The following is a 14,471-nucleotide window of genomic DNA, read 5'->3' as shown; positions in this document are numbered from 1 at the left end:
TTTCCTGTAGCTCTGTAAGCCAGACTGCCTCTAAAGTAACAGAAGAGCTGTCCTACTCTGGGATAGTCTGAGAAGCACTGGAATAATGCTAAGACTCCACACCAAGCCTCAGGCCATTTGTGATGTTGCAAAGTCACAGAGGACTCCCTAGAAATATATACTGTATAATTCCAGCATAAAAGCATTAAGTTTGTCATGGAAGTGAGACCTAAAAGTGCCAATGTCTCTTCAGCAGGCACCTCCGTTCCTGAGGCTACACAAGGTTTTAACACCAAATCGAAGAAACAGGCCAAAACTTCATCCTCATCTGCTTGAGTAGACCATGTGCAGCTGGTTTCCTACTTGGAGCAGAAGCCCATTACAAGCAGTGAAGGGCAGTGGCCCTCAAAGCCAAAAATTCCTTTTTTACTTACTCTAATAGCCAGCTCTGCTCTTTCAGCTGGTATAGGTGAAGAGAATACCATAGATATGGAAAAATCTGGGATGAGGTTCATCCAAGCATTGTGCCTCCATGTGATTCCCAGCTGCAGAAGGACCTGATCCCTGGGGTTGGGCTGATTTTAGAAGAGAAACAAGCAGCACAGAGTTTTGTGGTGTTTGTACTCTGCCATGGGACACCAAAACTGGCCAGCAGCCCTGAAAGCTTAGCTTTTCCTGAGGACAGCCATGCCAGCTCACAGTCATGGTGCCAGCAGGAGCCACACAACACTCTCGTGGCACCTGACTGAAGTTACAGCGCTGTTGTAGTTTCACAGGCACCCCACAGAGCCATCTCTTGTGATAGGCTGCAACCTAACTTCCTCATCCACAGGTAGCTGGGAGGTGGCTGTGTCTGGCCATTCCTTAATTCTATTTTACTTAGCAGCCAAGTCTGTATGTCTCCATTTGCCTTTGCTGCTTGTCTCCCCGGGAATATGGGATTTCTGCATCTCCTCCAGCTACTGAAGATAACATGGTGTTTGTGTGTGCAGAGAGCAACTTGTTCTCATTTTACTTCGGAGTTGGCTTTCACACAAAGCAAGGATAGCTCTGCAATGTCTTTGGACATTGATAAATTATCTGAGTGATAAAGGATAAGCTATGCTGCAAAGGATGTGTGGGAGGAGAAGCTAGATAAACTTCAGTAACTCTGTCAAATATTTGTAGTGTTACATATTACTACAGCAGAAGCACAGAAAGTAAAGCATCTGTCTTGCTATTAATATTCAGAGCAAGGGATTTAAACTCCTATGCAAAATTGCAATTTGAGATCCATTTTCTTCCAAAGCCAGATTCTCAGTCTGGCCCCTTGGCAGTGCAAAAATCCCAAAAGTAGTACTCCTTACAAGCAAGATCATTCCATCACTTTTATCTCCTGTTACTTTGTAGTAGTTATATTTGAAAGGCTGCTAAGGCAGTGAAGAATTGCCAAGGGATAACTGAACCACAAAGGCTGTAGTAACAAAGGAGGCCAGAGCAAAATTGAAGCTATAATTCCACGATTTCCTTGTTACGTGGGAATGTAGGCAAATTTTAATATTACTTTAGCATAGTCCCTTCCTAATTTGCTTTCCGTCACAGCTTATTCCTGAGAGCATTCTTTTGTGTTTCACTCAGTAGGAGGCAGCTGAAAATGTGTTGTTAAACAGCAGAAAAAAAACCCCACAACTTCTGAAGAACTGCTTTTTCTATGATACCACTACAGTGGCTTCTTTATTCGCATTTTAAGAATAAAAATGTCTGATTAAATGGTTGGAAATGTTTATTATAGAGCATTCTCCGGATAGGCCAACTGACTGGCCTATACATGGCTTTACCAAATATTTAGTACTGCTGTATTAAAAGTACATTTTACCTTTGAGGATGGTGTTTTACTTAACATATTTATTGCAATCCAGAGAAGCTGCAGATGCAGGATTTGGGATTGGTGTCTGGTCAGCTCAATAGAAATCTGTGTATGCTTATATATATAAGTAAAAAATTGAGAAAGCACATCAATCCTATAATCATGTATATATCAGTAAGCCACCCAGATTTATTTTTATATAACCATTAATAATTAACAAATTTAACATTAAAATATTAAAGATATAACCAACTCTTCATTAGCTACGAATGATTATTAAAGATGCAGAACTGCTGTACTCCAGAGACTCTAGAACTGTACATAGCTGGCCCAGCAGGGTTCAGTGTTTCAAACACAGAGACCTCTCATACCTGGCCGCATTACATCCTTTCTTAGCTCAGGTCTAGAATTGGCAATCTGGCGCCTTTTGGAGTCATGACTAGACCAGAGCTAAGCTAGTCTCAAGAGGAATCCCTCAGTTTTCTCTCTTCACCAATGTCTTCTATATATGGTGATACTTTTATATAGTGTATCCCAATTTTGAATTGCTTCAGCTAAGAACAGACAGAAACCTAAGGACAGACAGAAACTTCATCTTCTCTATGTCAAATGTTTAAGGCAATGGCAAAATGCACCAAAAAAAAAAAAAAAAAAAAAAGAATAAAAGTTGGGAATAGATGAATAGATTAAAAAATGGAAGGAGCTGTGTTGTCCACTGGTGTTTTCTATGCCTTCTCTATGCCTGTCACCATGCTTCACCGTTGTTGCCCTTAACAAAAAGGCATAGTACTGTCCCTACACATTCCTCTGCATATTTAATAATTTTTGATCCATTTCTAGACATGAACTTCTGGAAGAAGCTCGAAGAAAGGGTTTGCCTTTTGCACAGTGGGATGGGCCAACAGTGGTTGCCTGGCTGGAGGTAAGTGTTGGTCATAACTTGGAAATGTTAAAAGCTACATTTGTTGGCTACTTCTGTGAGCTTTTCCTTACAAATTCTAAGATTCTTAAAGTCTCTTCCTCTTTCCCCTGCACACTGTGCCATGAGCACTAAACAGATTTTGATACCGGATGGCGTAAATCTGAGACTAGAGCTGAAAAAAAATAAGACAGGATTACACAGGGTGCTGACAACAGGGGGAAAAAAAAGGGGGTTATCAAATGCACTCAGATCCCAAGGCTCTGAAGTCTTATAATTTCTCAGTCTGTAAATATCTAGGAACTCCACAGAGTTCATGTAGGGAGATACGCTAAGGAGAAAACAAAAATTAGCTGTCAAATTTTATTTGAGGATAACACAGAAGTTGCATCTTCAGAATTTTTTATAAATTTAAATAATTTCTAATCATCTATATTTTTATAATACAATGGGAAAGGGCTGATTTATCTAGATATCACTCAGGACAGGAAAAATAGTTGTTTCTCTCAGCACTTTCACCTGGTGTGTGAGACATCCAGATTGAAATCTCTCCAATTTGACAGGCAGTGTCTGCATCTCTGAAATCCTATCTGCAGAGAACTCTCCTTTGTTTGGAAAGCCTGAATGAAAGGATTTCAAAACCCATGCAGAGAAACATTCAGCTGAACTATCCATCAGTTTTGACCAAAAAAATCAGTGAATGTTTTAGGTGAAGGAGCCATTAAAAAATACTTCACCAGATGCTGAGGGGAGTAGAAAGCAGAAAGAAAGGATGTTCTTGTAAATATACACAGTCACTTTTACAAGGCAGGGCTGTATTTGTTCAGTGCAGATCCAAGCTCTTTGTTGTCTGAAGGAACAGGTGTCTATTCTTTGCCTATACCAAGCAGCTTTTGTATTCCCACCTGTTCTTATGTCTGCTGTGTGTATCATCCATTGATCAGCAGATAGAAGTTGTAGAGTTTATTGCTTCAAAGAAAGAAAAAAAAAGTCCCAGTCCAAACCTTTAGCAGGAGTATGTTCAGGGAATAAATGAAGGATGAGGAATTAAAACAGCTAAGGTCTACAAAATTTCTGCTTCATGTTGGAATCTCTGAAGGTACCTAAAGATAAAATGAAAATTGCAGAAAGACAGTTCAAGTGTTTTAGTGTGACCTTTTAAAATGAGATCCTTAAAAAAAAAAAAAAAAGGAAAAAATATATATTAATATAAAATATTAATTAATTGGGCCACTATCTGACTTTTTTGTGTGACTTTGAGAGTTACATACCCAGATTTATATCAGTCAGAAATATTCAGTATTACAATCAAAGCTGATTTTCTGGAAAGGTGAACATAGAAAGATCTATACATTCTGAATACCAAGAAAAGTCTGTCCTTGATGTTCTCAAGGGTGATTCAAAATCTGAAGACATTTCTGACAAGTTAAGCCCTAAACTTTTTTGCCTTGATTCTTAGCTGCAGTGTAGGATATGCTTCCTACTGTCTCTGTAAAGAGGTACTGATGTCTAGGAACTCCTTGGGAAGTATGATGAGAGTAGCATAGGAAAGCCCATCAGGAAATTTATGTTGCAGTATTCAGTGCAGATTGGATACTGATGATAAAAAGATATGAGGGCAGAAGTACTGAATTTATTCAGTAAGCATCACTGCATTCAGTCAGCAAATGGACACTGTGTGCATTTCATAGCCTCCTAAGGAAATATAATATATGACCCTTGGACAAAAAATGAAATTAATGTTAAAGGACGTAAAGGCCCAAATTAAGGAACTGAATATAATCACAAATGTGACATTTCCAAACTTTTCATGGCTTATCTTTTCAGCCTTAGTATTCATTCTGGTCATTTTTATGTAGCACAGATATAGCTGAGATATATTTTAAGAACTGTGGATTTTCTTAACTAATTCTACAAAAGCATGTCAATCTTGATATCTGGGTTCTCTGTTGACAACAATTACTGTGCCCTCTTTTTAGAGACTGTTTTCATCTAACTGCATTTTCTGGTAGAGAGAGTTGTTTGTTAAAGAACTAATTTACCTGATTTGTTAAAGAACAAATTTACCTAATGAGCAGCAAACATTTGAATCTGTTTCTGCAGACTGAATAACTCCCAGTATTTATGCTTTCCTTCCTTTCAAGTGCACATATGAAAAAATTAATGTAAACTTAAATGAGATTAATTAATGTATTTGAAAGCTCTGCATAGCTTTTCGTGGCCCTTTGTTTAATGTAGCTGGCTGTAATTTATGTAATTTCTTCTTTATTTTTCATTTTTTTTATTTTCATGAAACTTTGCATTTTATTACAGTTAGCTGGAATCTGATAATATTTGTAAGGTTCAGACTAGCCAGTAGATGAGGGCTATTTTGGAGCATGATGCAGTTGTTCCTCAAGCCTTTTGGTATATCAGGAGTCAGTAAAGAAAAGCCTATCTGAGCTCTTCTGGAATTTGATGTTCAAGTCTTGTTTTCTCTGTCACATAAAAGTAATTTAACAGCTGTCTTTTAAGCAAGTATGTCCCAGATAATGTATAGACTTAATAATCACACAGTACTTCCCTGTAGTGTGAGAAACTAAATAAAAATCCTCTGTTTAAATCTGCTCTCCAGATTTGCTGGTGAATGTACAGATAGCATTTTTTAAAAATAATTTGTTTGACCTTGTATCTTCTTTTAGCAAGCTATTATTAAGAGAAAAAAATTAAAATCATTACATCAGCTAATTCTGATGCCCTGTTCAAGATGCATGGGGAGACAGAGTTCTCAATTACTTCACTTACAGTTAAAGATGCTCTATCCTACTGAAATTCAAACACAAATACTCATTAATTGACACCTACACAGAATTACTAAAAAAAATAGTTGGAAAATGTATAATATAAAGTTTACTATCACATAGTATCACTACATTGTATGGCAATGGACATGTTTTTATTTCTAAAACAGTAGAATAGAAGAAGATGCTACTATAAGCCATTAGTAACTCATCAGTACATTTTGAAAAGTGATTTTGATAGTTTATATTTGAAGATATATTGTATAGTAGTACAGTGAAGTACAACAGATCTATACTTAACAAAATTAGGTAGCTGTATAATCATGTATATAAATTTTATTAATAAAGAAGTATGTGCGCCCAGATACACTGGAGGTCAAATAGTGAAGGGTGATTTATGCACTTTGACACTCAGTGTCACAAAATCTTGAATATTAGCTGGCTTGCTGCCCAGTGGAAATCTTTTGTTATACATTGTGCTTCTGCACCCCAGTGGAGAGAGCGATACATTAAAAAAAGTAATTCACAGCACCAACTCATGTGTGATAGTGATCTGGAAGAGGATGAGGAGAGAGGGCATGGAAGGGATACTTGCCAGAGAGATGTATCTTCTTCTCTCAGGTTTCACAGAGCCTAGCAGTGTCCTGAAGTACCTAGCAAAGTATATCTTTGTTTCCCATTGTGTTATCCCCAGAATCTCAGTGACTGGCATTCACTGCTTATGTCCTTCTTATGCTTTATAGCGTCATGTTTTTCATACTGTGACAAAACCTTCCCACATGTATGTACCCCTGCTATAGAGTTATCTCCTTTGGGAGCAAAGATCTGCAGACTCCAACAATCATATTAAAGAGGTAGCACAAAATGTGAAAGCAGAGAAAACCTGGAAGAATTCATCCTCAGTAGGTACCAGGAAAGACTGCTAGAAGTGGAGAGAACCTCTTGCAAGACAGGTATAAGTAGTGAAGCAAGGGGCTGTTGCTGACCAAGGCTTAAGTAAGACTAACATTAGGGGAGGGAATGCATTGCGGCAGGTACGTGTCTTCTACATCCATGGGTGATGTAGCTGTGCTTACATTTTACTTCTAACTTCTAACCTATAATTCTAGCTGGGGTATGACACCACAGACTGTTCCCAAATTTACAGTAAGCTCAGCCCTCACTGGGTTGGTTATCTGCACTGTGCTTGGTTTATTTTTACCAAGAACATAAAAGCTGGAAGTTGTACTACTGTGTCCCCTGAGTACACCGTGGAAACCAACATGGAAAGAGAGAGAGAGCCATTTTAGTGCAAAAGTGAAAAAATAATCAGTTCCTCTTAGATTGCTTTCTATATATGAAAAATAAGACTATCAAGCAGGCAGTAACATTGACTTGTGCCACTACTTGCTTATTAAAGGCCTGGGAAAGAAGTAGCTCAGGTGATGGAGGCGCACAGTTCTACAAATAACTCAAAGCACTCCTTTATTTAAAGTTCTGGTTACAATAAAAGCAACAAAAAGGGTTCACATGAAGCCATGGCAATTTGGAAGGTTCTGAAACCATTTTGCTTTATGAAATACTATGATAGTAATATTTATTTGTGTATTACCCTGCTTATTCAGATTGATATATTAATTTTATGGGAGGAATGAAGTAATGCTTTGGATGAACATGTTCTTTCTCTCACCAGCTCTGGCTCGGCATGCCAGCCTGGTACGTTGCTGCTTGCCGTGCCAATGTGAAGAGCGGAGCTATTATGTCTGCCTTGTCTGATACTGAGATTCAAAGAGAAATTGGCATCAGCAATCCTCTGCATCGCTTAAAGCTCCGATTAGCCATCCAGGAGATGGTATCGCTGACGAGTCCATCAGCACCTCCAACATCCAGAACAGTGAGTCCGGTTCAGCTAACTTTTTCTTCCATGGTTCACCCTGCAGGAGGCTGTAGAAAGACTTCTGTAGTGCAGGAGTGGCTCTACGGTAGCACACACTCCACAATCAGTGGGAACTGTCCTATAGAGACTTAGAAGTACTTGTTCATCACTTGCCTGATTGTTCATCACTGATATTTTTCTTTTAACTGATATTCCTTTTTTAAAAAATCATGCTTATGATTAACTTTGATGTTATCTAAATGATCAGAACTGAGCTTCTAATTATTTTTTTTGCCTGTATTTGTGCCTTTTGCTTCCTTCAAATAATCTCTCCCCACCAAATCAGATTGTTTCTCTTTTATTTTCTTTTTTCGGGGGGGGGGGAGGAGGGTGGGCAAGGCAGGAGGAGGGAGAGGTTATTTAGGGACAGAGTTCCTTTCAATCTTGTTCCTGTTCCCCTTTTTTGCATCTTTTCAAATGTTACCTAATCTCAGTCAACTGGCTTTTTTGTTCTTCGTGAGTGTAAGAGAAATAGTGATTGATGGTGTGAAGGGAGAGTCTGGAAGGGAGAGGTGGAATCTGTGCATCCAGTCGGGAAAGGAGGGAAGTGGGAAAGTGGCAGGAGATGGGAAGGAAGCAAGTAAAGAAGAACCACAGAGATACAGGTCTGAAAGGAAAGGGAAATATATCAAAAAGAGCAAGAAAGTATATTAGGAGAGAGTAAGAATGTGTGTGCTATAGATTAAAAAAACACCTTTTAGTGGAAAAAAAAAAAACAGGCCAAACTGATAATGAGAAAAAGACGTGAGATAATGAAAGGGGAATAATGAAAGGGCAGTTTCAAGCTGGGAGGCTGATGGTGATGGCTATGGAAGAGGTGACAGAGAGTGTAACAACAAAACAAAACAAGGAAAAAGTCAGATGAGGTGGGAAAAAAAGGCATAGAAGTGAAAGACAAAGACTACTAATAGATTATAATAGATGAGATGATAATAATAATTATGTTAATAAAAGTATTTGTATTTTGTAATCTCTCATCTTCATGGAATTCATGGAGGACTTTTGGTGGAAATTAGAACTAAGATACCTTTGAGGGGTACCAGAACTGCTGAGAAACTGGGCAACAGGACTGTGATATTCCTATTGATTGGCCTTTTACCTTCACATTGCTAAGGTTCCTTATTATAGGTCCCCATCCGGTATTTTCTCTCTTTACTTTAAAAGTCTAAGAGCATATCCCAAAGCATAAGGACATTGACACTTAAGAAATCAGAAAACAGTACATTCAAGCTAGAAACACTGGGAATTTATTTTTTTATATTTTTTTTTTTCCTACTGCTGAGTCCCAGGTCTCCCTTCTTTCTCAGGAAAGCTCTCACAAAAACACAGGACCTTTCACCTTACGTGCACAGCAGACTTCCCCAAGCCCTCCATGCCTCATTTCATTATTCTAATAATAATCTGACTGAAAACAATAGGATAAGGCAAAATAGTTGTACAAGTGAACTTTCTTAACATGTTTAATTAACAGAAATGTGGGGAAAGTAATAATTATTTAGATTACAAAATGGGCATGTGATGTGTGCAGAATATTTAGGCTGGAAAACCTATGAGAACTGAAGCTTACCTTCAGACAGAGCAATGAGCTAAAAGTTGTCTTTGCCATTTGTGTGTGAAATGCAGCTTTAATTACTCTTTCCTTTATGATGGTGCTCAGCCGGATTTCATCCATCAGTTCCAGTTGAAATACTCCATCACTTCTGCTCAGAATCCTCTAATGAAAGATACCAAACAAGCTGTCTAAAGTTGTCTCTAGTTGCAGCTCAGTAGAGGCAAGAACGTGGTTGTGCTGATGGTGATGCTATACGCTGTTAACTTACAGTGGTGCTGCCTTTCTTCTTTACCACTGCTTACCTAATGTGGATCCCACCTGCCTCCCTGTGGGCCTTGTCCGTAGCCCTCAGGCAATGTCTGGGTCACTCATGAAGAGATGGAAAATCTTGCTGCTCCAGCTAAAACGGTTAGTCCTTCCACTTCCACTCAAAATGGTTTCAGTGCTCGAAAGAGAACTAGGAAGTATCTGCTTTAATGTAGATGCCGTATCTTCTGAAGGATGCTTCCCAAGCATGCTATTAGGAAGTGGCAGGGAGCAGTGAAATTGAATTTAAAGAATGGTTGCATTATTTCTCAGCAAAAGAAATTGCAAACTGTATTGCAGTCATAAAAATGGTGTGAACCTAAACCCAGTATTGGAGTTTTACAGTACATAATGGTTTCACTGGCAGTGTGAAACCTCATTCAGTGAAATTAAATGGTCACAGATACAGGTGCAAAATTTCCCCTGTACTCTACTCCCTAATACCTCTTCTAATTATAGTTTTATATCTGCTGAAATAGAAAGAAATAAGAAAAGGCTTGAGAGTGGTGCATTAGACAACCCAGTGTTTTCATTAATGATGAGTCTTTCATGTCCATACTTGTGTTTTTGTCCTCTGATTTAGGATGCATGGAGTGTGTAATTTATTTATTGTTGTCAAACCTCTCCCTGCTTTAGGGGGACATAGATAAACATTAAGATATTTTATTCAGTAGTTCAGACCTCTTTATTTCACTTGGAACGTAAGTTGTTCTAGCTTTTGTTTTTAGTATTAGGGCATAAAACCTCTGTAACAGTGCTTATAAAACATTATGCAATCCTACAGTGAGAGACCTGAAAAACCTATCTTCAGTCTGGAAAACTTTCTAGTTAGCCCAGTGCATAAATGATGGAGGAAGTGCTGGAGTTAAATTTAGATGTAATAAAGATTTTTTTCTTAGAAATGTATGCTTGCAATACAAGTTTTCCCATGACCATTCATGAAGCAGATCCTCAACTATATATATATATATATATAATTTTTTCTATTATCTTTTTTTTTTTTTTTTTTTTACAACTGTGTTCATTTATAGTTTTATTATTGTTGGTAACTGTGTTCATTTTTAGTTTTATTAATGTTGGTAAAGATAAATACAAATATAACAGCACTCAATGGACCAGAGTAGAGTTGACCCTGTTATTAACTGGCCAGCCAGAAAAACATAGTTTTGCCATAAAAAATGCTTGTAAAAAGCTCCTCTATTTTATATTCAGAGGAAGACAGCTTTTTATTGTGAATGTTTCCAAATTTAACTAGAAACAAAAACTGACATCTCTCATGCCCAATTTTATAAGTAAATTGTTGTGTTTTGATTGTGAAACTGTAAAAAATGTTGAATACTGTAAAGTTTCACAAATCAATAATGATATTGTATCTTGAAAACTTGGTTAGATTTGCCCTACTAAAACTTCATGGTTTTGGTCTTGTAACTTTTTGGGTAGTTTAGCCCAGGGCACTGTCACTGACTAGAGTTATTTGATCAGCACATATTACATGTATGATTTTGTTTCTACTGAGATTCACATACGCATGAGAACCACTTCTTTTATAATTAATTTTTATTGTCTTTTTACCTGCTTTACTACTTGTTTTCTGCTGATAAAACAGAAGGAATCTGAAGAAGGCAGCTGGGCTCAGGTAGGACCTTTTCACGTTTATTTTTTCAATGAAAAGCTAATAATGTAATTAACAGTGTACCAATATGCAGAGAGGATCATAGTATTTTGACAGTACCTCCAATATTGAATTATGATGTACACATTTTATAGTTGTTCTAATAAGATAATGCTCTCTGGACAGGTTTGCTAGGTAAAGCGCAAAGATATACAGATGTAAAAATTTTTCTTAAAAGAATTGGCTACATTTTAGACATCTTCTACCTCCCAGCTAAATATAGAAACAATATTTTTCTCATTTTTGAGAACAGACAAATAAAGTACACCGGGAGTTTGAGATTTAACATTTCTAAAATTACACCATATTTTTTAGAACAATTGTACACATCACACTAAAGTATTGGTCTACAAATAGTCTTGTATAATTAGGAACTATATTCTTCCTTTTAGGTAAGCCACCATTTACTTATATTTTTCGGCTTCTTTCTCTAATACATGGACATTCTTACACAATCTTACTGTGTTTATTTATGGCACTCTTTTTCTCTTAAAAATCTCACACGTTTGAGAGATCAGGGGACTATACTTTCCCCCACAGAAAATATATCCACCTTGCACTGTTATCCTTTTGTCTATAATGACAGGAGACATTAAATGCGAAACCAAAAAGGTAGTTGAGCTTGAAAGTGATGTTCAAAGCTGAGCACAATCCTATTGAAGAGATGCTAATCTTGCAATTTATGACTTCTTTTAAGTTTTAATAGTATCAAAATAATTGACAATAGAGAGAGGTATAAATTCTATTTGTATCTTAATTGTGCAACTCATATAAAAATAGCTCAACATGCACATGTCTTTTTCATACACTTTCTTCTTCACTTTATTGAAACTTCAGCTGAACAATGAGGGAGCTTAATGCCTGACTGCTAAATTCTAGGAGACACCTGGTTTGCTCCTATCTGAAATCATTAATATATTGAGCTCTGCACGACACATATGTTTTAAGCTGTTCACAGCTGAAAATACCTTTCTAATAGTATTTGGTCACCTGCTCTGACTGATGCTATACATAAGCTTGGCTGAGAAACAAATTAATATTTAGTCACAAAAGGACTACAGGTGTGTAACCATGCAGTGTCATTAGATCCTATTTAGGAAATCCTAGCCCCCACTAACCAGTGACACAAACTTCAGTTGATTCCCTGGGGCCATGTATTACCAAGCTCAATGTAGGATTTTCCTAGCATAAGTATTCAAGAATGTGAATTGAAATCACGTAAGATTATGAAACAAACACATTTTGATTGTGGTAAGTCTGCTTGCATTTAAAAGTCAAAATTGAAACTATGATTTTTTTAATTACAAAAAAAAAATGATTAAAATTTAGAAAGAAAGCAAGATACAACAGGCAATACTCCTATCAGTAACAAAAATCTCACAGTGGCTTCTATCTCAGATGTCAAAATGATGTAAAAATGGACTCCTTTTCTTCTAGACAGGATTTCTAAGCTAGGAAGTCTTGCTAGAAGCAAGTATATTCTGTCTTCTGCCTCTGGTGCAACCTGGAACAACCTCAGGAATTTATTCCCTCTCTGCCTCTTTTTCCCCCTGTAGACCCTGGCTTATGGTGATATGAACCACGAATGGATAGGTAACGAATGGCTCCCCAGTCTGGGTTTACCTCAGTACCGAAGTTATTTTATGGAATGCCTGGTAGATGCAAGGATGTTAGATCACCTGACAAAGAAAGATCTGCGTGTGCACTTAAAAATGGTGGATAGCTTTCATCGGTATGTTGGTACAAAGACTACACCTCTAAAGATGTTTATGTGTCTGATGTGGTGCTCAGTGCTGCATAGAATAAAGGCATTTGCTTTCTGTTGTTCTGGCTTGGAAATCACACAGAAAAGTGAGTGCTGAGTGTCAGAAATCAGAACAGAAAGATTCCTTCAGCAATAGCAACCACATTGCAGTTATGTCTCTCATCACTAAGACATTGGTACAGATAAATTTCATAATGAGCGGGTAACCATTAATATAAATAAAGCCTTGATAATACAGAAACAGCACAAATTTATTAAGTGGTGTAAAGTATCAGAAAACAGTAGACTAAGATTTGACACCCTGAGACTTGAGAATAATGAAATGCTATTGTGTGTAGCACGTAAAAGCTGTTAACAGTACAAGCAAATTGACAGTTGTTAGGGTTATCTAGGGACACACAGGAAGCTAAATTGGAAATATGGAAATAAAGGCATTTAGACTTCAGGGAGAATGATGTATCTGTGGCAGGAAGTGGATTTTTTTTAATGTACTGCCTGATTTGTCACTTTTTTGAGGCCGACTTGACAAAACATTCCATAGCTCGCAAAGGCTGACCTTTTATGAAGAAAATGTTTCATGTTTTGGGTTTCTTATGCTAGAACAGTTATTCAAACATACTCATTTTGGTTTTGTCCATTTCATTTTTTAAGTCTGTGGGGTATTTTTAAATGGTTTTGCACTCCTCTCTGTCCTCAAGATTTGCTACATGGACACCATGACACACCTCATATGAAATGCAGGAAATACATCCTATATATGTTCCCATCTTCAACATTATCTTTATTAACTCTGTAAATGTTTCTCTTTAAATAACAGAACAAGCTTGCAATATGGAATCATGTGTTTAAAGAGGTTGAATTATGATAGAAAAGAACTGGAAAAGAGAAGAGAAATGAGTCAGCATGAAATAAAAGGTGATAGTTCCTGGGAATGAATACTGGGAATGTTTCTTCTTTTGAAGCTTCATGCTATTAACCCCTTGTCATGCCATTTTGGCAAAGCATTTAAGTGTGTGCTTTAAGTAAAACTTATATAAGTTCAGAACACAAAACCTCTCTTTAAATTATGCACAGTTAAGTACTTTGCTAAATTTGGGCTGCAGTTCCTAATGGCGGTTTGATACATAACATTTTGCTAAATTGGATTTTGGGGACAGATTTTATTCCATCCTCTTTCAGCCTCAGAAGCAGAAGGCCAAATAGCCTGCAGATCAGTGGGATGTGCTGGGAGCAACACTGGGAGATCAGAGCACTCAGGACCCTAACACTGTACTTCTGCTTTTGAAAACCTTTGCCTTTGATTTCTTACTTCAGAATGTGTACCATAGAAAATGTTGCTTGGTAGGGTGGCCACTGAGGCAGCTGGTTGGTATATAAGAATAGCTCCTAACAGAACTGGCCTTATTAGGGCATTTAATAGCTGATTTAAAAGGTTTTTCTGTGTAAAGCTCTCTAGAACAGGTGCAGGTTCACTGTGTGGTTCCTTTTATATGTAACAACTAGGATTGCTGAGGGTTTTTCTGCTATCAGAAGTGAATCCTTTGATTACTTTAAGCATGTCGAGCTCTAGAGAATCACAGCAGTTAACACTTCTCAAGCATGATGCTGATTGGAAGAGCTAAAAAAAACCAACCAACACGAGTGGGGGAAAGGGGGGCTTGAAATTTGCAGGGAGAATGGCTACAGTGCAAGCCTGCATTTGCTCAAGGCAGATCATGGCATGCACTACTGTAAAGA

General features: G+C 37.4%; 1 protein-coding gene across 1 annotated transcript in view; it reads left to right on the top strand.

Moving 5' to 3' along the window:
- Positions 1 to 14,471, top strand: part of PPFIA2 (protein tyrosine phosphatase, receptor type, f polypeptide (PTPRF), interacting protein (liprin), alpha 2) — a 296,197-nt gene that overhangs the window by 274,992 nt on the left and 6,734 nt on the right. Inside the window, exons 22-27 of the mRNA XM_010007993.1 lie at positions 2,666 to 2,747; positions 7,197 to 7,397; positions 9,337 to 9,399; positions 10,904 to 10,933; positions 12,526 to 12,701; positions 13,552 to 13,649. Coding sequence (XP_010006295.1) covers positions 2,666 to 2,747; positions 7,197 to 7,397; positions 9,337 to 9,399; positions 10,904 to 10,933; positions 12,526 to 12,701; positions 13,552 to 13,649 — 650 coding nt within the window. The remainder of the gene's footprint in view (positions 1 to 2,665; positions 2,748 to 7,196; positions 7,398 to 9,336; positions 9,400 to 10,903; positions 10,934 to 12,525; positions 12,702 to 13,551; positions 13,650 to 14,471) is intronic.

The sequence above is a fragment of the Chaetura pelagica genome, unplaced genomic scaffold, assembly GCF_000747805.2.
Source record: "Chaetura pelagica isolate M959 unplaced genomic scaffold, ChaPel_1.0 scaffold50, whole genome shotgun sequence".
NCBI lineage: Eukaryota > Metazoa > Chordata > Aves > Apodiformes > Apodidae > Chaetura > Chaetura pelagica.
This window is presented reverse-complemented; position numbering and strand designations above follow the sequence as displayed.